At 53.7% G+C, this 25,823-nt stretch overlaps 6 protein-coding genes across 6 annotated transcripts; 3 read left to right on the top strand and 3 right to left on the bottom strand.

Moving 5' to 3' along the window:
- Positions 1 to 4,795: 4,795 nt before the first annotated feature.
- On the bottom strand, positions 4,796 to 6,951 carry HER10_EVM0001048 (uncharacterized protein; the record flags this gene model as incomplete). The annotated part of the gene is made up of 3 exons (XM_035470809.1): positions 5,960 to 6,951; positions 5,049 to 5,906; positions 4,796 to 4,973 (listed from the first exon to the last, which is right to left on the bottom strand). Exons 1-3 carry the CDS (start codon positions 6,307 to 6,309, stop codon positions 4,796 to 4,798), a joined length of 1,386 nt encoding a protein of 461 aa, XP_035337949.1. The 5' UTR covers positions 6,310 to 6,951.
- A 4,243-nt stretch (positions 6,952 to 11,194) lies between these two features.
- On the bottom strand, positions 11,195 to 12,622 carry HER10_EVM0010200 (uncharacterized protein). Its single transcript, XM_035479668.1, has 2 exons — positions 11,819 to 12,622; positions 11,195 to 11,748 (listed from the first exon to the last, which is right to left on the bottom strand). Exons 1-2 carry the CDS (start codon positions 12,089 to 12,091, stop codon positions 11,521 to 11,523), a joined length of 501 nt encoding a protein of 166 aa, XP_035338817.1. The 5' UTR covers positions 12,092 to 12,622; the 3' UTR covers positions 11,195 to 11,520.
- Positions 12,623 to 14,452: 1,830 nt separating this feature from the next.
- HER10_EVM0001219 (uncharacterized protein) lies at positions 14,453 to 16,429 on the top strand (the record flags this gene model as incomplete). The annotated part of the gene is made up of 2 exons (XM_035470974.1): positions 14,453 to 14,549; positions 14,604 to 16,429. The coding sequence occupies 2 exons, from the start codon at positions 14,453 to 14,455 to the stop codon at positions 16,427 to 16,429; spliced, it is 1,923 nt and encodes a 640-aa protein (XP_035337964.1).
- Positions 16,430 to 17,063: 634 nt separating this feature from the next.
- On the top strand, positions 17,064 to 18,581 carry HER10_EVM0010276 (uncharacterized protein; the record flags this gene model as incomplete). The annotated part of the gene is made up of 6 exons (XM_035479741.1): positions 17,064 to 17,214; positions 17,284 to 17,388; positions 17,446 to 17,611; positions 17,676 to 17,684; positions 17,741 to 17,882; positions 17,933 to 18,581. Exons 1-6 carry the CDS (start codon positions 17,152 to 17,154, stop codon positions 18,579 to 18,581), a joined length of 1,134 nt encoding a protein of 377 aa, XP_035338826.1. The 5' UTR covers positions 17,064 to 17,151.
- Positions 18,582 to 19,436: 855 nt separating this feature from the next.
- Positions 19,437 to 22,600, top strand: HER10_EVM0005339 (SNF2 super family protein; the record flags this gene model as incomplete). The annotated part of the gene is made up of 1 exon (XM_035474960.1): positions 19,437 to 22,600. Exon 1 carries the CDS (start codon positions 19,466 to 19,468, stop codon positions 22,598 to 22,600), a length of 3,135 nt encoding a protein of 1,044 aa, XP_035338338.1. The 5' UTR covers positions 19,437 to 19,465.
- Positions 22,601 to 22,898: 298 nt separating this feature from the next.
- On the bottom strand, positions 22,899 to 24,944 carry HER10_EVM0007738 (glycosyl transferase family 8). Its single transcript, XM_035477283.1, has 2 exons — positions 24,300 to 24,944; positions 22,899 to 24,104 (listed from the first exon to the last, which is right to left on the bottom strand). The coding sequence occupies exons 1-2, from the start codon at positions 24,334 to 24,336 to the stop codon at positions 23,116 to 23,118; spliced, it is 1,026 nt and encodes a 341-aa protein (XP_035338584.1). The 5' UTR covers positions 24,337 to 24,944; the 3' UTR covers positions 22,899 to 23,115.
- Positions 24,945 to 25,823: the final 879 nt, after the last annotated feature.

The following is a 25,823-nucleotide window of genomic DNA, read 5'->3' as shown; positions in this document are numbered from 1 at the left end:
GATGGGGGAGGGACAGACGGGGTTGTCGAAGATCAGATGCACGAAATGAGTAACCCGATGATTCGCAACAGCAGCCGGGGGTTTCCCTCGACGTCAAAGCTGAACGTTTTGGTTTGTACTGGGCGAATTTGCCATTGCGGCCTAGCGGCTCAACGGCATCAAACATGTTGTGGGCGCCTGGCTGGCCAAGTATTTGACGAAATCGGGGTCTGTCGTCCTCCGCCCATGAGGGCTAGTCGTCACATCGTAAGAACCTGGCCACCCTGGCGTCCTTGGTTCGAATGCGTCTGCGAAAATCCGCTCTACTGCAAAGATGACGGTGCTAGCTCGCATAGCGCTGCGACGTCCAAACCTCACCGACTGTGCACCATCTCCTCGCCTTATTACGCCCAGTCCGTCCTATCCCCAGGACCCAATGGAAGATCGTCCCAAACAACTCACATGGTCTCGCCTTCCTGCAAGCCAACCGTCCTACGCACGGCTTGGGCTATCAAACCCATGTGCCTTTTACACTAGACATTTCTTTCCGTGCCAGCCCCACGAAACTATCCTCCCCCCTGACTTGAATTAGCACGAGGCGGATAATGCAGGGGGGACTTCTTGCCTATATGCCTATGAATGCGGTATGATAGCCTCTCCCGCGTGCGCCGCCGCGTGCGCCCGAACAAGAGGATCTACAGACGGCGTCAGAACATCATTTTCGGGGCCCCCACTTCCCTTTTTTTTCGATGGCGCGCTTCCAGGGGGTGGGCGAGGTAGGGCGCTCAAGCGTTCTAGATTCGATACTCCTACGACGCAAGCCTCGGAGGCGCTCTTGACTCGTGGGAAAGCGGGCGCGCCGGCTCGTGGTTTAAGAAAAAGGAGGCTACGCTTGTCACGGTATCGAGATCGTGATTCGAGTAGGAGACGCAGAATGGCGCAAGAGGGTTCGGGTACTACATCCCGAAAGGACGTCATATCCCCTTCCTTCCCCCTTCCTTTCCTTCCTTCCTCTCGGAGCTGTGCCGGGGTGGTATTTGGAGTTCAAGCCGGCGGGATACTTGTGTTCCGACCCAGGAAATAGAAATGTTCGGGCGCGCAGCGGATTGGGGAGATCATCTGGGCGCCCGCGGACGCCCGCGACATGCTCGATATATGGTTTAGCTCCCCTCGTTTCCTTCCAAGTAGAGTCCAGAGGCAATCCTTCTGTTTTTTTGCCACGATGTCCGTCGTGGCGTGCGCGGGCAACTTCTCTATTCGGTGGTATTTCCGGTTGTGATGGAGGACTGTCCGCTTTGATGGCACGTTGTGAGTTGTCCATGTTGGCGTACTAGGAAGGTAATTCGCATGAGGTAGGTAAGTCAAATTGTTGCGGATAGGGAAAAAGGGGGTTACTTGGTAACTGGCAAGACGTAATCAAATGAGAAAGGTTGTCAATTTGAGTTTCGGGAGTTGAGGAGAGTGGCGGATGGGAGACCGCCTCCCCGCACGTGAGCCGGTCGCTGGGGGTCTGATACGTCCCGGGGTTTCGGCGTCGCGGCCGGGTCCGGAGGGCGCGGCTGTGTTGGGCTGCCGAAGGGACGGGGTCTGGAGGGGGATTTGGTAGACGTCTGTTCAAGCTCTGACGGTATCTGCCAGTAGTCAGTCGTCATACCAACGTGCGCCCTTGATAAATTTATGTTATTGATGACCCCGTGGAGACTCTTGGACTAAATATTGATAAGCTGTCGAGTATAACAACTTGATAGAGGTGCTCAGATGGATATGGGTTCTCAGCGGAAGAGTACTTATACGTGCTGCATGGGCTCAGCTTTGAAGGGCCGTTGACATGATTGTTACCTCCTATACCTACACATACTATTTATTGGACGTTCGTCACGAATTCGGTGCAAACGTTTCGCTTCTGCATAGAGAGAAGCAATGAGTGCCGACTTTTCTATCAGTGGAACTTCTTCAGTTTTATGTGACTGATATGATGAGACTGTAGACAAGAGATATACTGGACTTCTAACAGCTGATCGATATTTCAAAGCGTAAGAGACATCCCGAAAGCTCCCTTGTTTCAGAGCTAGGTTGGTTAGAGACCTCAACTTCAACTTCAAGCTATTCATCTTATATAAGCCCTATACATGGTGAGATGGGGAATTTTGTTTCGAGAAGCCCTGAACTCCATCACAGGTGTATGCGCGACGTATGGGTGTGGAAAACCACTGCGTTGCCTTGCTCTCAAATCTCTTCAAGGTCCTGGAACTTCAGGATGCCTTCCTAATTAGCTTCTATAATTCTCAGAGCTCCGCATGCTATCACTCTCTGTCCCTCTATGGCAGATTATGCTGAAGAGAACACTTGGGCGACGGTGGTTGGAAGGCATAGACGCTTGTTCAGGCCCATGCATGGATGTCAGAGACGGCATGCATCGCTCCTACATGCAACACAAGAGCCGATTCACCAGGTGCTGGATGAGTGACTTGGTCCTAACCTGGCAATACTACATTCGACTGAGATTCGAGTGGTTGAGAAGACAAGTATCAATCGGGCTCATCTACCACTTATACACTTCCCATGTAAGGCAGCCTGACCAGTCTAATGGCAACGAGGAGAAGTCGAGGAGAAGATCAACATCTTCGGCAATGTCGTGAAAGCGGCTAGTTATCTCGGCCTTGGAAGCACTCTAAACGTCCAGGTCATGGAGAAAGCTGTCGAAGACAGGGCCGTTGAGTTGATTCTTCTTGCCGCTGCCTGAGTCGCCCGTCTGGTCAATGACCTATTAGGTTTCGACTTTTGGAGCTCTCTTCAAGTTCTCGTTCGATCAAGACTGAGTGGTCACGAAACGTCACAGGCCTTGCCCGATTGTACGGCTGCGAGGCGGTATCAAGAACCGTTTAGTCAAGGTGTGGTAGCGTTGGTCGTGGAGTTCCAATGCTCGCCGACACGGAACCAGGAAGGAAGCAGGAAGCAGGCTCTTGTATGTCGCGCCACCTATTGGTTTGCAAGAAAGGTATGGGGACCGAGCTTGAGTACTCGAGTTTTTCACATGCACAATGTGCATTGAGGATTCGTTGATAAACCCACCAATGCGCCTTACCCATAGGCGTGACTATTATATCGACTGGAATACTTATCGCGAACTTGAGCCAGACGTGGGGCACATGATAGAAGAGAACCATACTACAACTTCTGATCGACGCGGAGGAACATGAATTCATGCTAGTTACTCCAGTATTTTTTCCTATCAGCTGCTCTATCTGCTTGTATGACATTCATCCTCATGTTTACTGAGAGACCATCTCACAATGTCTTATGACTCGTCCACAACGCGAGCGTTCTCATCTCGAGCCTCTGCCTGTCATAAACGGACACGAATAGACTGCTGTCCGTCAATTTCTTGCCCTTCTTCTTTTCATCATTCCCGCCCCTTGTCCCGTTCATTAAGCTTAGTACGTGGAATGGAAGTATCCGGTGGGATCATGTACAAATCTATATTTGCATCTTACCAGAAGCATATCAGGCGCTGCTGGTCCCTGGTGAATGGAGGACTAGCGATCGAGAATAGACTAAACATGTCAGGCCTCAAAAAACCCTTGACTCAGCGAGTACTTGGTTTATCAAGACGTGCCGTTACGATGATATAGCGAACGAAAATGAGAAGGGTTTTTCTCTTGATTAAAAAAGAACAGAGAACTTTGAACTGTGTCGACATGCATACTTAAGCAAGCAGAAACTGCGAAGGCGAGTATTTTCTCAAGAGAAGACTACTACAAGCTTGGACAAGAATAGACGGGAAGAAAATACGACAGCATATTTTGCCCAACAAAGTAGAATATAAGCTTTGCTATGTGCCGTCTCCCTCTAGAACTGGAGGCATGCACTGATGCGCCACGCCTGGGGTACGAATGTGCTGTGATCCCAGGTTGTACTCCTATTACCTTACGGCGTGGATGTCTTGAGATATAGGATATTCGTGGGTGCAGCCACATATGGCGAGGTTTGCTCTGGCCTCATTGCTGCTCGCCATCAGGGCCTTGGCCCGCCTGATGTTGACTTGAGGCCATTGATAAGTTGCGGTCTTGGACTGAATGGGCATCCTGGGCTCTGATGATCATTAATCTGTCATCGATCAGCTACAAAGGTAGCCCGTCGTGGGCCCTGACTAACAGTTACCCCCTTTCTTCTGTGCTGGCGCGTCGTCGGGCAAATTCATGAAGAAGGGGTTCGTAGAAAAATCAGATAAGCCTTACTTGAAAACGGGGAAAGATTCAAGAAGAGTTTGTCACCGCCGACAACTTTCTGCAAGGTGTTCGTTGGCGAACGTAGAACTGAAGTACAGGGCCAATAGGTTTCAATCCGATTCCCACGTTTCTATGGACACTTGTACTTAACCTCACATCGTCTGTCTCAGGCAATGGAGGAGAGGACCCCATAGATCGACCCCTCGAGGAGGGGTAGACTGGTGGCTTGTTGCTGCGTGATTCGGAAAGCTGAACACGGTTTTTTTGAGGGCGAGGAAACACTGAATGAAGGGATTGGAGACAAGATGAAAGAGAAGCGAACGGGACCAGTAAGGGGAATGAATGAGTCATATGTTACCTTATCCTATAACTATATGTTTAGAGATGATGTGCAGTCAACTGGATAGATACTTACGTCCACTTGCATGAAATTTGTGTAAAATTGGGACATTAAATTGCTTTCATTGATTGTTGAACTTTCACTCAATGTACAAAGTTTTCAGCAATGATAATTTCATTAAGTCATATCGCTATGGTACAGCTGTACTAGGTATCATTCAACTCAATCCTCCACATAAACACCTCCTTTACAATCCGCGGTGAGACTCCTGGTGGGAAGGAATCGAGTTCCGTCTTCCATGGTCTCCGTGGACACCACCGTGCGCAGTCTCAGGCTCACCAATGTGCTTAGCAAGCACGGAGGGAGGAACTTGAGCAGCGTCGGTAGGATCCTTAGCGTGACCAGTCGTTCCAGAAGTTCCAGTCCTGGGGTGCGTACTCGTCAGCCACCCATTCATCCGGAATCGTTCTCTTGCGCTCGTTGTGTGCAAAATCGCTTACTTGTTGCCACCGATGGTCTTGCTGCCATCGAGATCGGAGTCGACTCTGGGGTCGGCCTTGTTCAGGAAGTCGCTCTTGTGGGGGCCGGCGGTGCCCGGGGCGGGACCGGTGGTGGCGCTGTGGGTGTTGGCGCCGACGCCGGTGTGGCCGACGCCAGTGTGGGCACCGGTGTGAGCACCAGTGTGGGTGCCGGTGGTGTGAGTGCCGGTGTGGGTGCCGGTAGAGCCAACACCAGTGCCGACACCAGTGTGGCCGGGGGCGCCGCGGTGGTCGCGGTCAGAGTCGATGCGAGGGTCGGCGGCGTTGGCGACGCGAGAGTTGTGGGTGCCGTGAGTGCCGGTGGGGTCATCGTAGCCGGTGACGGTGTTGGAGCCGGTCAGACCGCCGGTGGTGCCGGTGTGGGTGCCGTGGGTGCCGTGGGTACCCGTAGTACCGTGGGTGCCGGTCAGACCGGAGGTGCCGGTGTGAGTTCCGGTGTGAGTTCCGGTGTGAGTTCCAGTGTGGGTGCCAGTGCTGCCGACACCACCAACACCAGCGCCGCCGATGCCAGTGTGGCCGGGGGCGCCGCGGTGATCACGGTCAGAGTCGATGCGAGGGTCGGCGGCGTTGGCGACGCGAGAGTTGTGGGTGCCGTGAGTGCCGGTGGGGTCATCGTAGCCGGTGACGGTGTTGGAGCCAGTAAGGCCGCCGGTGGTGCCGGTGTGGGTGCCGTGGGTACCGGCATGAGCACCGGTGGTGTGGTGGCCGGCGCCAGCGGGGTTGCCGGTCAGGCCGCCGGTGGTGTGAGTGTTGTGGTGGTCCTTGGAGTGGTCAGAGTCGACGCGGGGATCGGCCTTGTTCAGGGCGTCTGACTTGTGACTGAGAGGTGTTAGATGAGAATCAAGGCATAAGACAGAGAGGGTGAAGCTTACGGGCCAGCAGTGGTGGGGGCAGGGCCATCGTATCCGCCAACGCCGGTGTGGCCGGTGTGGGTGCCCGTCACGTTGGAGCCGGTGAGGCCACCGGTGGTGCCAGTGTGTGTGCCGTGGGTGCCGGTGGTGTGGGTACCAGTGGTACCGGTGAGGCCGGAGGTGCCGGTGTGGGTTCCGGTGTGAGTGCCGGTGGTGCCAGCGGGGTTGGCGCGGTGGTCACGGTCAGAGTCGATGCGGGGGTCGGCAGCGTTTGCTGCGCGGCTGTCATGGTGACCGTGGGTTCCCTCGGGCTGCTCGTGCTTCTTGTCCGAAGACAGAGCGTCCTTGACCTTGTTGACAATGGAAGACATATTGGGCTATCTGATGATTTGGGGTATCAAAATGAAATCAAATATGGGTTATGAAAGAGGTGGTTGTTTGTAAGTTGGTTGTGAGAGTTGGTTGTTTTGGGGTATCTTGTGTTATGATGAGGAGAGAAGAGAAGAAAAGACAAGACTGAGGAGGAGAGGTTCTGGAGGTTATATAGAATCAAAAGACACATCGAGAAGCTGCATCTTCGAAACTCCTTTGCGATGGTAGATCATACAATTACGATCCCGATCCAGCAAGCAAAGCAAGCCCCGTGGCTGGTCCTTCTCTCACTCCTCTCTGTGACCACCCTTGCAACGCCTACGCTGTGACTGACAACAATCAAGGAACCTGCATCACCGTGCCTGCTTGCCTGCTTGTCTAGGCCAGTCCAGCGCCAATGCCCATACACACTGTACATGCCGGCATGGGTTTGGTCTGGAGGAGAAAGTGGCCGCAGAGGTGAGGGACAGCTTGGGCACTTACTTCATACATCGTCATAGGTCTTGGACGCAGGTGTCTCATTCGGGACTACAAGCTTCAGAAACTGTCAGCCAGTCGGGGTGAGGCGTTGGGCCCCAGGACTAGCATCAGTCGGTAGTGCGGTACATCTGCTCCGGAGGGCAGACCGGGGTCCCTTCTCCCTACCCCCAGGCCAATGGGGAACCGGTGAACTAGACCCAGTTTGCCATGGCTGGATGACGACCCAGAAGCATTGTCTGGCGTGACACTGCGCTTGTTTCCGTCAAGCCTTTTTGCTTTGCTTCATAGGAATCTCCGGTTTGGCATGGAGAATGAAGGTACAGAGGTACTCAGGGCTCCCAAAGAGGGCTCCCAAGAGCTCGACAGCACGTAACATGTCAAAGATTCGTCGTCATAGGCCAAAGGAACGGCGGGGCCACGACGGTTCGAGAGGGGATGAAGATCTGTGGCTGGTGACGTTATAGGGCTGCGAGATGGACAGCAAATGTGGCGAAGACAAAATGGAGAAGAATTGGAGACGTGTGGTTATTTTGGCTCGGACTGGAGTAACGACTGTAACCTGGAAAAGCATGTCTCTTTTCGTTCGCTCAGGTACGCTACCGCACGTGGTGGAGGAGGGGCAAGCTTCAGAGAGAATCAGAAACTAGGTACCCAGCTGTTCCGCCTGGCGCTCCTGTTCGTCTTTCCGTTTCGTCCAAGCGTGACAGAGTTGCCAAGCTGAGCTGGCATCTGACTGGGGTAGCGCAGCGTTGGAGACAAAACGAGAGACGGACTGCGCCGCCGCGCGTCGTGTCTCACAGCCTATTCAGCGAGAAGTCGCAAGTTTTCCAACTGCTACGAGCCATTGAGTGGGAGTTGTGAGACATTGGAGACCTCCCAATGGCCCTACGAAGGTACCTACAACCCTACGGGCCAGAGCCGGGCAAACGCAATCCGTGGTGGCGGTTGTACATACGAGGGGAAAAGACGTGATCCGAGCTTTCTCGTTCGTGTCGTGTCGTGTTCCTTTGGGAGCGAGAGGTCTGAGAGGTTGAGAACTGGAGGTGCAGAGCCGTACCTAGTGGACTTTGTGGAGTGATATGACATGGATCGAGGTTTGACGTTCCCGAAAGCGTATGTATGTGGCTCCAGCCTCGGCCAGGGATGTGATGTGATATCCACAGAACCAAGGCAACGGAAAGGAAACCCCCTCCAATGACGCAGCATCAAGAGCTCGGCTGGACGGCCCCGCGTGTGGCGTTAGCTCGATGATTGGACAGCCGGACTGGAGACCGGAGATGATGGGAGATTGTAATGTGGCTAGTGACCTCTGATCCTTTTCGTGTTTTCGTGTTTTTTCGTTGTGAGATTTGTGCCGTAGTGTGGCGTCACCTACTCCATAAAATGCGGTCATCGACTGCTCAGCTCCTTTCGAAAGCCCGTGGCGCTAGCTGGGCCTGAATGCCTGCATGTAACCTGCTCTGACCTTCTTCTTTGACCCCGCCTCAACGCGGCTTTGCGGGGCATTACGCCATGCGGCTCTCATCGGACAGCCAGGAGGAAGCCGGAGGAAGCGTAAAGGAGGTGTGGTGGGAGGTGGGTAGACACGCAGTGTGAGACATACAGAGACTTGTCCTTCCCACCACATCTCTTACTGAGCTCAAGTATCTCGACCTTTTCTGTCCGTCAGTCTTGCAGCCTTTTACCCCTCCATGTCTCTCTATTTGTTTCTAGGGTGACAACACAGAGACCCGAACAACATGACAATCCCCGTCCCGGTTGGAAGATCCTGACAAGGAACCTGGATGCAGAAAAGCCAACCGCCCCTTGCCGCCGTGCCGCCCTCACATTTTTGGCCCCCTCTCATCGAAATAACCTCCAGAAATAACCGTGATAACATCCCTCCAAGGTGAGAGATCGCCGGGAAATTCGGTCATAGCAAAGGCATATTTGCGCAATTCCCATCCTCTCACACAGTCACAACACCTCAAGCCTCGTAAACTTTGCCGCCGTTCCTTACAGTGATCTACCAAAAAAACAAAAACTCCTTCTGCATAGAAACCCCCCGCACTAATTAAGTCATCTTCTCCTTTGGGGTATGCGTGACCTGTTTTTTTGACGCCAAGCTAGTGAGAAAGAAGCAAAAACACGCTGGTCTTCCCGCAAAGTCTGGCGCGGCGCCCCTCCTCTTCAACCACACGTTTTTTTTTACGAAACGAGTCAAAAGGTTCGAAAGCTCTCTCTGCCGTGGTAGCTCGAGGAGAGAGGGAGAGTCTAATCCCAGTTGAAGCTAAAGCCCAAAGGTGATACGGGCAACAGTACCTAGCTCGAAAGCGGTCTGGGGCGGGGGTTAGAGTAAGAGTCCAGACGTCGCGGGTCCCCCGTCCTCTTGGGATCGTGGATCGTGAAATTTTAGAGAGATCTCACTTATTGTCAGGGAAGAGCTTCGGAGGCGGGATCCTACGTAATTTCAATTGCCAATGGTACAATGCTTTCGACCCAATGGGTTCCCGATGCCCCCGTCCCAACCCCGCTCACGGGAGCATCAGACTGCAGTGGCTTGGGGGGTTTCGAACGAGGCACGGAGTAACAGAGTATGGGGAAACCTGCTTGACGCCTCACGCCCCTCCGAGACACGGGCCACGGTCTGTGGTTCTGTCTCGTTCTGGAGCGGTCCAGAACTGCAGATTCCCTTAAGACCATCACGGTCCATCAGTGATCAAGGATCACGAGGGGCTCTTCTCAAACGCTTCTTCGCGGAGCACACGTCTGTTTTCGGAACGGGCAAAAGCGGTGGCCGCGGCGTGCATAGGTTGAGGTGAGAAGAGACCCCAGGCTCCCAGGAGGCGGTCAGTAACCGAGGCTGGGCTTTCGCGCTGTTGGTGAGATCTTGGCTAGGTAGTCTGGTTTGCCCGCTTCCCTTCATCTCGCTTCCAACGGTTCTACTTTCCCCATTCTCTGGGAGTACCTATCTCTGCGGAATTCCTCAGATGGGCGCTGCGGCACTTCTTTGCCTAGTCTTCCCACGTTGTCTGATCCTTCGTTGCCAGTTTGCCCAGAAACTACGTCATTCACGAGCGTTAGTCGTCTTCTAACATCTAGCGTCCGCGATCGCCTGTTTTAAATGTCTCTCACCACATCCCGATACTTCTCCTAGCACCAGTGTTGTCTCTCATGTGTTAGAGATTGGGCCGCTGTCACTGTGGTGTTACCATTGGAGCGGCAATGTGCTAAGAGCTTAGGCTCGCTTGAAGTCGACAACTGGTGCAGATTCATGGGCCGGATGATCCCACCTTCATGGTTGAATTGAGGCCTTTTCGAGACAGAAAGGTTGGCAGTAGTGATGGCGATCCCGCACATCTCACGACTTAAGGGTTTGATGTCAACTTTGCAAACTACTGAGCAGACCTCCAAAGTCCAAGATAGATGGCCTTTGCCGTCATAAGCGGACTGGTCTATCAAGCAAGCGTCTAACCCCGTTGACTAAGAAACGAGACCGGTCTTATCGAAAGTCAAACGGTTCTGTGCCGTTGAACACGTTTTTGGAGCTTGTGTCGCGTTGGCGGATTGCTCAACGCATCTAACAGCATTGCGGAAACGCAAGAGATCCATCCAAGACAGAAAGACCAAGGAAAAACTACTCAAGACCAAAATTGCGTCAATCAATACCAATGGAAATGCCTCATACAGCAGAAGAACCCTCAGAAGGGAAGACGTATCGGAGCATTTGTCTTGGAGCTCATTAATCCGCTCCTAAACATCCATCATTTCAACATGTGCCCATATGTGATTCCATGCTACGAGATCGTTGATAGAATTGCCCTCATACCAGCGTTCAGAGTGGGCTGCAGTTGCCAGTCAGCATCCCGAAACGTCGCGGCACTCATCCGGGCTTCCTAGGGCTGCGGCCCCGACGGCAGACCCCACTTGCCCCGGATCGCCTATTTGCCAAGACCGCGGAGCTTTTTTCCCTCACGCCGGCTGTCGGTAGCCGGATCGGGTGGTGATGCTAGACTGATAAGACACTCTGAATCGGGAATAAGGTTATCAGGGGTTGTTCGGATGCTTTCTGGAAGTTGTGGCTTGACTTGTGGCTGTATCAACCAGTAGATAGACGTGTAAACATCCATACATCCATCATAGGTGTAAGTTTATGTAAAAGTCCGATTGTGTGGGAACGATTATAGGCATCATCCCGCTGGGATCGGTTCGTAGAACCAGCTGAGAGAGGAACACACCACAAGACGCAGTATAGATGTTCGTGGTTGTCAGTAGCATTTCCATCTTCTACAGGTTTGACAGAAGGGACAGGAAAAGGTAAGCAGCATGTGACAATGCCTCACATAATGAGTCCTTAGCCACTTTGACACATCGCAATGAGACAAGGTCGTGTCAATACAGGATTCGCAAATAAATCAGCTTGTAGCGGGAAAGTAATTCAGTGATATTAAGGTAGGTATATGATACAGTAGGTAGGGTATTATCGGGTATCAGGTCTTCCAGTGAAGAGTCAAGCCATTCTCTCATACGTTCGTAAACAAAGCAAAACAGGAAAGGGTTAAAAATAACGAGTCCTCCAACTCCTTCCCCCTTCCATCATCCATCAAGGACGTGGATACAGGACACCATGAGTAGGCGGCGATGGGGATTTGTCACTTGATCTCGTTTGACTTGTACAAGCCTAGGAGAAGCAGTGTGACAAGGGTATCAAAGCCGTGTAGGCATTCCGAATGGTACGCGTACGCGCTGCTCTAGACGCGCGAAGAGCGGTACCAGCGGCGGCGGCCAGTGTGAGCGGGGCGGCTATCAGCGACGGCGGTGCGACGACGGACCCAGAAGAGGCCGACGAGGGCAGAGGCGAGCCAGACGATGGCGGACAGGAAGCAGAAGGCGATGTTGGCCTTGTTGCGACCGCAGGCGTCACCGCGGGGGCTGACGTTGCTCCAGTCAAAGATGGGACCGCAGCCATCACCGACAAGCTGGAGATGGCATGTTAGCTTTGATCGGGAATTTGACTTGTAGGACAATGGCAGTGAATGATGAACTTACGTTGACGAGCAGACCAAAGGCGACGAACCAGAGGATGCTAAGGAAGATGTCCATGGGCCAGTGGATGAAGCTTCCCGAGAAGGGGAGGAGCCATATCAAGGCGAAGAGAAGCGACAAGCTGGCCACCACGATGGTGTAGATGTACCGGCCATTGTCCCACGACGAGGTGTTTTGGGTCGCGTGCAGGTAGGCGCCGGTGATACCAGCCACGATGGCAGCGAACACCAGCTGAGCTCCGCGGAGGACGAACTGTACAATACGGTCGATCGCCATTGTGATTGGTGACGGCGGTTTCTTTGCAAGCTTAGAAGCTGGTAGGAGAGAAGTTTGGAGTGGTTTGGGATGATGGGAGGTTTGTCGCACAGAAAAGTCTGCTGATCTTGTTGTCGGATGGATGAAGAATCAGAGTGAAAGGGAAATGTATGAGATGATATTACTCTATTTATCAACCTCTCCTCAGGATAGGCTGAAGAAGAGTCGTTTGACACGGACCAGTAGGGAGAGAGTCACATCAGGATGACGATCTGGTGGGAAAGCAGGTTTGGGTTAGGTAGGTAGGCCATGGTCCTGGGGGTCTGGGTCTGCAGACTTTCTCGTCACCGCCGAGCACAGCAGATGCGTCTGGATCACGGCTTGGATGTGCCGATACTTTTTGACTAAACCGCTGGGCTTACCCATTTTGTGACAAACGACATCTCGCAAAGGGCAACAAGAAAGGGCTTGTCTGACCAGGAGAGATGTGTAACTACACAAGTCCCGAGACCTTTGCTGCAGGACGGCGGCGGTACACGCGCAGAGTCCCTGCCAAGATACGATACTTCTTAGGCTCCTCCTCTACCGGCGTCGTAGCACACGCGAGAAAAGGGAGGGAGGGAACAAGGGCGGGACTGGCTAGAAAAGAAACGTCACCGGGGTTTGGGCTTCGTGGCACGCTGTCGGGAGTCCGTGTTGGCTTTGCTTTCTCTCATTCTCTCTCTGCCCAGCCCTGTGAGGTCATCAGACCAGGGCTGGAATGGCCAGAGGAATATACATTGTCAGGCTAGCATGACTCTGATAGGATGTGGTTGACTACCACCCCGGTCGTGAAGTTTGAAACAAGCCTTTTCCCGGGGCCGTGATACTTACGATCCTTGCCCTGCACTGCAGGAAGCGCGGTGATTGCCCCTTTGTCGAGCTTTTTTCTTTAGATAACTGTTGGGTTTTTGGCCGGCGGTTAGGCTTATTGGTGTTAGTTGGCGAAATTTCGAATGCCGTCAGCCAATGCAACGGCTTCCTGGGCAAAGGAAAGTAAATTGCAAGGCTAACAAGGCCGAGACCACTAGGTCCAACTACTCCGGTTGGAAACGATAGGAGTCGTGTAGGCTGTAGCACATCGCGGCTTGGGGCTCTTGGAAGAATGCATTCCAAACAGCGTGACTTCATCGACCGATGGAAGCATTCTCTGTCGTACTTTCTTCGGACTGGTAGACATAAGAATGAGTAATACTTGCGCAACATCGGGACTCCGGCATCGTCCAGAATGTGACTTACAAGAGGCCGCCCTTCGAATTGGCTTGCGACGTGTGTGGCGATCGCTGTGGCTCAACAGGTTCCAGACTCCCCAAGATCAGCAAGGAAGAAAGCAGGCTTGGGTGTCATTTTGAGGGGGGGCATCACGCGGCCAGCGCCTTGCGACATGTTTGGCCAGATGTGGCTGATCATTGATGAACGTCGTGTCGTTTCAATTGTCCAAGATGACACCAAAAAATCAGGACTCACCGAACAAGGTGAGTGTGACGTCACAGTCACATCCAAAAATGTACAGTGAGGCGTCCCCCGGTTCTCGCCCAACCACCGCTTCAGCCACACGGCAAGCCTCATGAGCTGTCTCCCAACCCGCAAATGAGACCAATTTCTCCTGCCTTAGCTTTGGATGCCCGGTCGGACATTGGTGATTGATTTCAGGACCATTGCGCTTGCTTCTGGTACCATCGTCTCGTCGTACTGGTGTTGCTAATCTTCATGCAGGCCTCTGAGAGCGCTAAGCGACGCTACCTCTACTAGAATGCAGGCAAGCAGGCAGAGCTGGCCCTTCGCTGTTACGTAGGGCCAAGCGCATGTCCGGCGATGGTCCTAGTTTGTGAGATTGAGGCTTGTCGGCTCGATCTGGCGGTGAGTGGACCGCCTCCACGCGTTCGATTGCGGATATGATGTTGTCCAAGACCAGCGATGTGAGCTTCCGTGCCGAGCTTGCCAGTGGGATCCAGCTTGATGTATCATTATTGGGCCGACCACCGGGAGGCTTGGCTTTCAATTGAAGATGGGATGGAGATGCTTCGCAGAGATGAAATCGCGGCAGAGACTCGGCCGAGACAGCTTTCGGGGCCGGCAGGACTCTCTCGGCACTTTGTGGGTCCATCGTCGGTTTCTGCTTTATGGGGTCCCTCGGCAACCCCACAAATTACCGGCCCCGCGGATGTCTCACATGGCCCAAAATCCGGGGTACATCTTGGTTTGAATCTGGGGCTCTGTGGCCATACACCTGTTCCTAGTTCACCTGAGGATTTAGGAGCTTCAAGGTAGTCTTCAAGTGTTTTAAGCCTCTCAACCATCTTGACCGTTTGCCAGAGATCTGAGTGTCCGAGATACGCCGCCATGAAACCATCCACTTCGAATACCGGCTTTTTCCAGGAACTCCCGATTCTGCCGAACCAATTCTTCGATGATGCCAGCTTTCAAAGGGCCTTGAGGCGTAAGTGCCTTACCCAGTGAACTCTCTTCGTCCCATGTCGCTAAGCCTATCTAGTATTCCTACCAAAGGATATTATCGAGCGTGTCGAAGTCGACATTGCACAACTAGGCGAGGACGTGCTATCCGACCAAATTTTTTCCTGGATCACAGACTCGGAGAAGAACAAGCCGTACCTTAAGGGCAGCGGCCGTGACTCCTTTGGGCGGCCAACATCCGAGCTGGTCGTTGGCGAAGGCTGGCGCAGCTTGCAAGACTTCGGCATCAAGAAGGGCATCGTCGCTACAGGGTACGATGCTTCACTCGGCTCCTCCGCCCGCGTGGTCCAGTTCCTGAGGATTCACCTGTGGGGCAGTTCTGCTTCGAATGTCACCTGTCCATCGGCTATGCAAGATGGTGCAGCTCGGCTGCTTCAGCTTCACCTATCTAGAGACATGGAACCAACGCAACGAAAGGCCCTGGAGAACGCGCTTCAACATCTCCTGTCACGGGATCCAGCAACTGCCTGGACTAGCGGGCAGTGGATGACGGAGCGTACCGGCGGAAGCGATGTGTCTCTCACCGAAACAGTGGCCCAGCACATCTCAACTTCGGAACCGGCGCTCGCGAATGCGGCGGAGAACATCCCTCTAGGCCCGTGGTCAATCTCCGGATTCAAGTGGTTCTCCAGCGCTACCGACTCAGCCATGACCGTCCTCCTCGCAAGGACGCAAAGCGGCATCAGCGCCTTCTTCGCACCAATGAGGCGACACAGCCCTACGGCAGTAACAATGACGGGACGGCCCAAGGGCGTCGCCGGAACGGAGCTGAACGGTGTCCGGATCCAACGACTCAAGAACAAGTCTGGTACACAGTCGCTTCCCACGGCCGAGCTTGAGCTCGATGGCATGCGAGGGTGGCTCCTGGGCCAAGAGGGCCGCGGCATCAACGAGATTAGCACCATTCTCACGCTCACGCGCATACACTCCGCCGTGGGTGCTGTAGGATACGTGGGCCGAGGACTGGCTATCGCGAGGGCGTACGCCAAAGTCAGACAAGTCGGCGCAGGAAGGGGTCAGCGGATGCTTTTGGCGGAAAGCCCGCTACATATGCAGACTTTGGCGGAGATGACTGGGGAGTATCACGGTCTCATGCTACTGACGTTTTTCACGGCATACATTTTGGGACTGGACGAGAATCCTCAAGCGGACAGATCCGGCCTATCGAATACTCTGGCTGCGATCACGCCAGACGAGAAACACATTGCGCCTCTTTTGCGCATACTGACACCGCTCTGCAAGGCATATGTCTGCAAGAAGTCGATCCCGCTGCTGTACAGTTGCATGGAGGCTCTTGGAGGTGTCGGGTACATGCTGAACGAAGAGACCGAGTATCTGAACATCGCCAGGCTATACCGCGACTGCTGCGTGCTGTCGATATGGGAAGGCACTACGGATGTCCTCGCAACGGACTTCTTGAGAGCGTTGAAGCATCCAAAGGGAGGACAAGAGTCCATGGACGCGCTCGATGCTTTCTTTGCCCAAAATAATGCGGTAGGAGAGCCCAATGGATGGAGACCGATAGACTCGTGGACTGCAGTCAAATCCTCCCTGATGGAAAAGTCACAAGCAGATCTCGTTGGGGATGCAAGGCACATCCTCTGGGCCGTGGCAGAAGCGCTCGTTGGCGTCTTACTACACGAGGACTATCGAAGAGATGAAAGTCGAGCAGCGTTTGATGTTTTCTCGCGCCACCAAGCTCGCTGTGGTGTTCAGACGTTTGGAAAACCGACTCCAGGGACTTCAAATGAGCCGCAGCTTGGTACACAAGACAGACTGGAGAGGAACTTCACCATCGTCTACGGTAGATCGGGCTCAAGCAAAGCGCCTCTCTCAAAGCTCTAGGAGGCTGCAGTTGCCCATGTGCAAGAATAATAGAGTTCAACGTGTCATCGTTCAAGCCTGATGTGAAAGGACGCAAACCAACTCGGGAGGTTCCCACGTGGCGTCCCGAAAGGTCCGTGATGTGGGCGACTGGTCTATCCCCCCGATCTACACTAACTCGATCCCCAATCGATCAACGACGGAAAGGACAAAGCCGGCGAGCCGGTGGTCACATCTCCAGACGGCGGGCTCGGTCAAAATGCACCTTCAGCCTCAAGAAGAGTGCCTAATACCCCCAGTATGCCATGACTCTCAAACCCATGTTGCTATTTGAGATCGAAGAGGTCCGAGTGCCGCGTCCCAAGTCTAAGCTCCTTGGGTCTTTGATCGTCTGCCGGTGGCAGCAACGTGCCAATGGCAACCTCACTAATTAGAGTTTCTGTCCGGGCGCCCCCCGATTAGCGTTGCTCGATTTGGATTTCTTTGCAAGGAAGCTATTCTTTGTCCCGCCCGCAAGATCCCCCATGCTCATTGTCTTATTCGGCTTGGGATCGCCGGAGAGGGGGTTAACCCGGAACTGCAACGAGCTACTTTTTTCTTCCTTATGTGTGAGGGGGGATGCCCTTGGATCGTTCCTCTCAATCGTCTGTCTGCCCGCTTTACTCCACCACAGCTTTCCCATCGATTGTAACTGGCCATCCACCGACCGAGATGCGGATGCTCGCCACAATCAACACGAGATCATGCTGGAGCCAAGTCCAAATGTGCACTTGGAAAAGGACGACAGCTATTTGCCCGAAGTCTGGGTAAGCTCTTCTCTTTTTTTCTCCGGCCTACTATCGACACATCCGGAGCTAATGGGTATTGCTTGGCAGGCCTGGTACGCCATCGGCGTCTTCATAATTCTCCTGCGATTCGCGGTCCGTATTCGCACCGTCGGGATTCGAGGCTTCCGCGGCGACGATTACTTGGCTTTGCCTGTGAGTTATTGGAAGAACATATCCCCCAAAACTGGTCTTGATATTGATACGTTGCAGTATCTCGTGTTATACAGCATCAATGTTTACGTAGTCCAAATCTGCTATTACACAGGAGCCAATATCGACATCACTCCCGATGCAGTGCCGTCGCTCTCGGATCACGATGTTGCAGTTCTCCAGCTGGGATCGAAGTTGGAGTTCATGTCATGGTACACGTACCCTGGTAAGTAATACCTGACGCATTGGAACTTGTTCGAATCATTTGAGATTACTAACGTTAGTGAAAGGTTGCATCTGTAAGAAGCCTCACCTACACCCAATTTGACACTCCAGCCTGACCCGTAACTCTTAGGGGTCTTGAAGTTCACCGTACTGTTCTTCTATAAGCGCTTAACACTCGGAATCCTACGAAGACGGAGTCTCGTCGCATTGTTCTGGATTTGCGGATTATCATACATCGTCCTGTGTCTCACTGTAACACTGAGCTGCCAGCCGTACGTGGTCCCTTGACAACCGCGATAGCGTTCCTAACACTTTTGAACAGCTACTCTGACAACTGGCGAATCCGACCTCTACCAGGCCCAGAGTGCACCTTTCGACCGCAAAATTTCTGGATGCTGCTATGGCTCAACGTCCTGACCGACGCTGCGCTCCTCTCCATCCCCGTTCCGATTCTCTGGCATCTCCGCGTGTCCGTAAGACGCAAAATCGGCGTCGGCATCCTGCTCTCGTCCGGCGTCTTTGTCATCTCAACCGCAATCGTTCGAGCCGTCACGACCTTGGGTGGCGCGCCGTCCGTCATCAACATCAACCGTTGGGGTTTCCGCGAGACCGCCGTTGGACTCATCACCGTCACCCTACCGGTCCTGAGCCCGCTCTTCACGAGGGCGTTTTGGCGGCGCGGCCCGTACATTCGCGACTACTACGATCGGCTCCGCGGTCCGAGGACACCTCCTAATAATGCCAGGTTTGGGAACTGGCTGGGGACGATGGTTCTCAAGTACATTGATGAGGAAGAAGGGGATGTGTTGCGCAGCCCCAGCGCGGCGAAGCAGTTGGAGGAGGCGGGATACCGAAGGGAATATGCCGAGCGTGCGGGTTCCTACAGTAAAGATGGTGGAGAAACCTACGAGTTGGATCCGCAGAGCGGCGATACGAGCACGAAAAGCTTGAAAGGCATTGAGACGGTATGAGTGACATGACCCTGGGCAGATGGCGGTTGGCGCGTAATTTGGCATTGGAGCTAGAGGCATACCCTATCGTGAATAATTCTGTATACACTGATACCCAAATGGAGATACTGGACGGTTTGAAGACTGAAGAGCGAGCAGGCCAGAACAAACTGCTGTCATTTTATCATTCAGTGGCCCACGGCGAGGTCACAAAGCCACCTACTTTTAGAAAAGTTTACATTGAATGTTTATGATGAGGCTTGAGTACCCAAGACGTGGACCAAATGAATCTCTTCTTCTCGTAATTTCCATCCTGAAAAGAACTCGGACATTGGATGCTGACGACTGCAGAGCCATTTTGAGACACAGTTGAGCAGAAGTCTCCGCATACATGCTCGTATCATATTACCCATCTCAGAGGCACGTAGAGCCAAGCAGACACGGTTTCAGGCTTGACGCCAGAGTGAGATCGTCTTTCTGAGATGTGCTGTGCAGATGAAACGCAATCCATGGTTCACCAATTCAACCGAGCCGAGCAGGAGTTGCGAGGAGAAAAGTCGCCGAAAACCTCGGTGGCATCTTGGCCGGCGGGATGACCTCCGGTCTCCCCACAACCCCGGCCCCCCACGGAGTTGTGGAGTAAATTGCTGGCTCATATCGTATTGTAAGATATAATTCTCCGATTAGTTATCAAACGGTAGTATCGTTTTAAAGGGGTAGTGACATCTCCGGTTGCATCGCCCGCATCCTTCAGCGCTGCCTAGGCCTGTGGCACCTAGAAAGTTTCCTCCAGGGTGCTAATACCTTGTCTGTCGCGTCCCGTCGCGTCACTCACAAACCCCCACCATCCTCACATCTTGCCTTCACACCCATGACGCCATGCGATTCATACGATCGCAACCACAATGACCCAGCCGGTCGAGGAAAACGCGATAGTAATATCAGATGGCGAGACAGTATCGGAAGTCGACGAACCTCAGCATCCTAGCAATAAAGCCCTCGGGAAACGAAAGGTTGACGTCGATTTTGAGGAGAAGGAGGTTTGGGACGCCGATTCCGACTTGGAGCTCCCCAAGCCCAAGAAACAGAAGGGGCGGCGAGTCGCAACTGGCAAGGGGAAGAAAGACAAGGCGAAAGCGAAGGGCCGGCCATCCAAGAAGAATGGCGCAGTGAAGATCGATGACACCGAGGAAGAGGATGACCTAGATGTTGCGGAAGCGCCAGACTATCTGAAAGAACGAAGGAAGCAATTCGACCAGACCCGGGAACGACTGCAGGAAGCAGGGTTGTTGCTACCACCGGACTACTCGGACGTTGTATTCTCCGAGGACGACCGACCGGACAACCTCGAGCGGCGCCCCCATTTCGACGAAAGCACAAAGATCAAACCCTGCAGGCCGTATGAAGATGTCGAGCTCGAGTATTCGGCCGGCATAATACCGGCGTCTATCGCTCAGTACTTGCGCGAGTACCAAATCGTCGGTGTCAGGTTCCTGCACCGTCTGTTCGTCTACCAAAGGGGAGGGATTCTAGGAGATGACATGGGCCTCGGCAAGACGGTCCAGGTTGCGACGTTCCTTACGGCAGCTTTTGGCAAAACCGCCGATGAGCGGGACAAGAAGCGGCTCAAGAAGATCCGTGACGTGTCTGGTCGCTGGTATCCGACGGTTCTGATCATATGCCCGGGCTCCATCATTGAGAATTGGAAGAACGAGTTGAATCGCTGGGGATGGTGGAAGGTCGACGTCTTCCACGGCGCGGGGAAAGAGGATGTGCTGTCCGCTGCCCGAGCGGGGCGGATAGAGATCATGATCACAACCTATTCGACGTACAAGAATCATAAGAGCTTGGTCAACACCGTCAAGTGGGACGCGGTTGTGGCCGATGAATGTCACCAGATGAAGGAAAGGAGCTCCGAAGTCACCAAAGCAATGAACGACGTGAATGCTCTGTGTCGCATCGGCTTGACGGGTACAGCGATCCAAAACAAGTACGAGGAGCTGTGGACTCTCCTGAACTGGACCAACCCTGGCCATTTTGGCACACTATCGGAATGGAACACCACCATAACCAGACCTCTGACACGGGGTCAATCCCACGATGCGACTCTGAACCAATTGCGGGACGCTCGAACCACTGCGAGGAAGCTCGTCACAAATCTGCTCCCGGGCTTCTTCTTGCGTAGAATGAAGACGCTGATCGCTCACCAGCTGCCCAAGAAGAGCGACCGAGTCGTCTTTTGCCCTCTCACGGACCAGCAGCAGGAAGCGTACAAGAACTTCATCAGTAGGCCTGATGTCGAACTTCTGCGCACCCTGTCCGACCCATGTGAATGTGGCTCCGGCAACAAGCAAGGCTGGTGTTGTCGCAAGACGCTCGACGATGGTACGGGGTGGCAGTCCATCATCTTCCCCTGCGTGACGACTTTGCAGAAGTTGTCAAATCACCTCACCCTTCTGATTCCTGCTACGGGAAACGAGCAAGACGACAAACACAAGAGAGAAATGCGCACACTTCAGACCTGCTGTCCAGACACGTGGAAATATCTCTACAAGAACCGGGATGCGATCATGAACCTGGCCAATCCGGAGTTTTGCGGCAAGTGGAAGGTCTTGAAGAAGCTCCTCAAGTTCTGGCATGACAGCGGCGATAAAGTACTGGTCTTCTCGCACAGCGTTCGCTTGCTTCGGATTCTTCAACATCTCTTCCACAACACCAGCTACAGTGTCACATATCTGGACGGCTCGATCAGTTACGAGGACAGACAAAAGGCTGTGGATGACTTCAACTCTGACCCGACTCAGTTTGTCTTCTTGATCTCGACCAAAGCTGGTGGTGTTGGTCTGAACATCACTTCTGCAAACAAGGTAGTCATTGTCGATCCTCATTGGAATCCGTCATACGATCTCCAGGCCCAAGATCGAGCATACCGTATCGGCCAAGTTCGGGATGTTGACGTCTTTCGACTCGTCTCTACTGGAACTATTGAGGAGATTGTCTATGCGAGACAGATCTACAAGCAGCAGCAGGCAAACATTGGTTATACGGCTTCATCCGAACGCCGCTACTTCAAGGGTGTCCAGCAGGACTCTGAGCGCAAAGGAGAAATCTTTGGGCTGGAGAACCTCTTCACGTACCGCGAGAACCAGCTCGTGATCCGTGACATTGTCAACAAGACCAACATCGCCGAAGCAAAAGCCGGGACCGGTATCGCAATGACGACCGTCGACATGGAGAAGCTCGCCAAGGAGGAAGGTGAGGAGCTAGGCAAGGTGAAGCTGGAGGGTGCGGCAGATGCCACGGAAGACGGCGACATGGGCCAGCTCGCAGCTTTCCTTGCCGCAAAAGCAGGTGGCGAAAAAGCAAAGAATCAACAGGCCAAGAGCGATGCCGTCCAGGCCATCCTGTCTTCGGCTGGCGTCGAGTACACGCACGAGAACTCGGAAGTGATTGGCACGTCCAAGATTGAGCAACAGCTCTCGCGCAAGGCGGAGATGGCGGCCAGCTCTGATATCGAGGGGGAGGGCGACAGCGCGCTGTTTGCGGATAGTCAGGTGTTTGACGCGCAGGCGCAGAAGCTCAAGGGTTTCTCGTATGTCTACAACCCGCCAGAGGATGCCATGAGGCGGCAGTTCTGCTCCATGGCGCGCGAGTTCGGGTTCGCGACGGCTACGGAGTTTGCGCTGGTCGTCGGGAGCTGGACGCAGGCGCAGAGGCGGAATTGCCTCGAAGCGTTTTACAAGATTCGCGAGGGCAAGTTGTTGGCGGAGGAGACCGTCAAGGCGGAGACGCGGGCGGAGGAGGCGGCTGTGAAGGAGGAGGTCAAGGCCGAGGTGAAGGATGAGCCTGGGACTGTGGTCAAGGTGGAGGCGAAACACGAGAACCTGACGATTGATGACAGCAGCACGGAGACGGAAGACGAGGACATCGAGAAGGAAGACGGCGCGGAGAGGAAGCCGACGGTCAAGGTCGAGAACGGCGGTGGTCCCAAGCGGACGCCGATTTTCATCTACGACAGTGATGATGATGATGAGCTTTGATGGCGTTCGGGCAATGGCTATGAGATACCCCACGGCGTTTAGGATCTTTAGAAATATCTATCAAGAGTAGTAGAGATGGGCTTCACAGCCTCGATATCGAGAGTGCTACATAGCAGTCAGGATGTTCCGTGATTTGTGTGCGAGCTCTGCTTTTATGTAGTGGGAACATCCCGACGGTCACCATATGTTGAAGAAGAAGCAGCAGCCGTATGTCATTCACATCGCCTTTGGAAACTCATGAGAGCAAGTGAATGGCATGTTAAGCAATCCTCTGCCCATTTCAGCATGCGATCAATACCCCGGGTATTATATTTTTTTCTTTCAAAAACCTGTCGTCGACGAAGACATGTATCTAATGAGCCCCATTACCCATGGCCAGTTATCCCGGAAATCCTCGGGAATGTGAACGGCAAATAAATATCAAAACCAATGAAAGCCATCAAGGCAGCAAGACATCTCGATCCCATCATTAACTCCCCACCACTATGCTCATCTCATCCCCTCGCTCCTAATGCTCAAAACTTATCATCAACCCCCTGGGCGACCTCAATCGCCTTCCTCTCCCGGTTGTAGTCAACCCACCACCGATGACTCTCCTCCGTCCCCGTCCACTCCCCCGTCACGGCATCGATCTCGTCCCACGGCTTGGGCGCCAAGATGTAGTGCACGTTCTTCACCTCCTCGTCCCGCCAAATCTCGCTGTGCACCCCGTCCCACCGCAGCGTCTTGAGCGCGTTGTACACGTACGGCAGCGCCACCCACCGGCCCCGGTATAGATCCGACAGCAGGCTCTGGTCCGCGAAATCCATGTCCATGGCGCCCTGCTCCATGTGCTTCACAATCTGCCGGAACAGCGCCTCAGACGGGTTCACGACCTGCAAGCCACCGTTCATGAAGCCCAACGGGGACGCCGTGACGGGGTCCGGGCCCGTGTGCTGCGCCGTGTCCGGGTCGTTGTGCTGCGTGCTGAAGGCGCAGTTCTCGGGCGTCCAGTCGGATGGGTAGTGGGGCTTCTTGAGCGGGTTGCACACGCAGGCGTGGCCGGCGGCGAAGACGCGGGTGCTCGGGTTCTTGACGGCCAGGTCGTCGAGCGTCGGGCTCTTGGGGGGGCTGCCGCCGCCGATGGCGGCGCCGGGGGTCTGCTCGGCGGCGAAGTCGCCGTCGTCGAGCTCGAGCTCCATGAGCTCGTCCATGTTGCGCAGGACGAGCATGTCCGAGTCGAGCTGGACGACGCGGGAGTACTGCGTCAGGGAGAAGGGTGAGAGCTTGCTCCAGCAGTCGTAGAAGCGCGGGTCGTTGGAGTAGTCGCGGCCCTTTGTCGGGAGGAGGTACTCGATGCGCTGGGCGGGGATGCCGCGGCGCTCGAGGGCGGCGAGGCCCTCGGCGGGGAAGGTGTCTGTGTAGAGGGCGACGAGGGGGTAGGCTGAGCCGGACTTGATGAGGGAGTGGTTGAGGGTGAGGAGGCCTGAGAGGTAGTCGAGGTTGGTGATGAGGGTCGTCCAGACTGTGGGTTGCGGTTAGCGTTGGGTGTTCCTTGAGGATACTCATCGTTTGCGATAATGCTGTCGCATTGGGTGCAATTTTTGAGAAAGCAAGTGAGATGGCGGAGAAACCATGAGGAAACAATGTTTCAATCTCATATTTTCTTGCGTTGCGACAAGAAAGGTGTAAAGGCGCAAATAGGAAAGGGATCACAAACCCTTGTCCGACTCTACGGCGCGTTTCCCGTCCGACATATTGGCGGCAGTGGTGGGAGTGGTGGTGTCGGTGATGATCGCCACGATTGCGACTTTTGCCTCACTTTTTCAGAGAGACCTTATCGTCTGCGACTGCTTGCTTTGTATGTATGCGCGCCGCGCGTGCGTATGTACGTGTGCGAGCGAATCTGGCGGGGCAGATTCCGATGGTGGAGGCGGGGTAGATCTCAAGATAACACGCTCTCTCTCGAATGGCCAGCAGCTTCTGTCGGAATCACCGGGACAGTTTTACTTGGTGAGCTTCTTTCTGCGGAATCGCGTTGCTTCTTTGCGTTTGTTGGCGTTCGGTCCGTTCGGCGTCCGTCGTCGCCAAGCTTCCTCAGTGATGTCAAGCAGGAGTATGAGGGGGAGAGAGGCAAGAGAAGAAGGAGAAGGAAAGGAAAAGAGAAAGGCAGAGGAAGGAAGGGAACGGGAAAGGGAAAAAGTCGATTCACGAGATTAGCATTTTCACGGGAATGCAAAGTAGTACTCAATGGCAACTGCTAATTTAGTGTTTAGCCAAAGGTACCTCAGCTTCCCGTCCCTCCTTCTCCTCCATCAGCTAGCTAAGCTATCCTCGTTACGGGATTACGGATACAAAGAAAAAAGTAACAAAGCGCAAGCAGAGCAACAAAATAAAAGCCCCGAACGGACCACGAGTCATCCCCACGATGTGGTATTGGACACGTCCAAAAGGACCCAAAGGGAACTTTTTGCCAAAATAGGTTCCTCCACCTTACGGAGTCTTCGCCGGGCCTGCTTCCTAGGCTGAACCGGGGTTGGAAGAGAGAAATCGCTGATAAACAGCGACTGATTCCGATCGGCCGTCATATCGATGACGCCATCGTTATTTGGAAAATCGCAGATGCCCGAGAGCACGTACCTGAGCAGCTTGGGGGAAAACACTATCACAGCTGAGATTGCTTACAAAACAAAACGGAGACTGATAGCAAAAGAGGTACCCGTAAGGAGAGCGGGCCGGAGAGATTCGGACTTACTCCTCTTTGGGCCCTCCACTCAACCTGAACTCTGTCTAGGTAGGTGGTGGTCAGAGAGAGGTGACTCGTCAATGGTGGTTGGTGTGGTTGCGAGTTGCGAGTTGCGACAAAAAGGGCGTGGAGCGAATGAATGACAACTATCCGTATCCGTTCCTTAGCATCTTCTATTCTGTTTTTCTCGCATGGATTAACATGGCACAATATGAAATTGCCCATGTTCATAAAAGAGGGGTCGCTTTCCCATGACTTCCGGCCTTGCCAATGTGTGAGAGTCATAGACTTTCCGGTGTACATTCGTGTATTGCCCAGAAATAATACGGCAAAACACACAACACGGCAACTTATCATAGAGTTCATCCCTGCATCTGACACCTCTAACCTAATGCAACTGCGTTGTTTCCCGGACCGGACCTGGAGCAAACAAAGGGCTGGGCAACAACTAACTCACTTCTCAACAAAACGATTGCAACATTGTCAGCCCTATTTTCA

Source organism: Colletotrichum scovillei, assembly GCF_011075155.1.
Source record: "Colletotrichum scovillei strain TJNH1 chromosome Unknown Contig00001, whole genome shotgun sequence".
Taxonomy (NCBI): Eukaryota; Fungi; Ascomycota; class Sordariomycetes; order Glomerellales; family Glomerellaceae; genus Colletotrichum; species Colletotrichum scovillei.
This window is presented reverse-complemented; position numbering and strand designations above follow the sequence as displayed.

Coding starts and splice junctions, on each gene's coding strand:
- HER10_EVM0010200 (XM_035479668.1), bottom strand. CDS start 12,091: ATGGCGATCGACCGTATTGTACAGTTCGTCCTCCGCGGAGCTCAGCTG. Junction 11,749..11,818: donor CCTTTGGTCTGCTCGTCAAC/GTAAGTTCATCA, acceptor TGCCATCTCCAG/CTTGTCGGTGATGGCTGCGG.
- HER10_EVM0007738 (XM_035477283.1), bottom strand. CDS start 24,336: ATGTCGGACGGGAAACGCGCCGTAGAGTCGGACAAGG. Junction 24,105..24,299: donor CGCCGTAGAGTCGGACAAGG/GTTTGTGATCCC, acceptor CGCAACCCACAG/TCTGGACGACCCTCATCACC.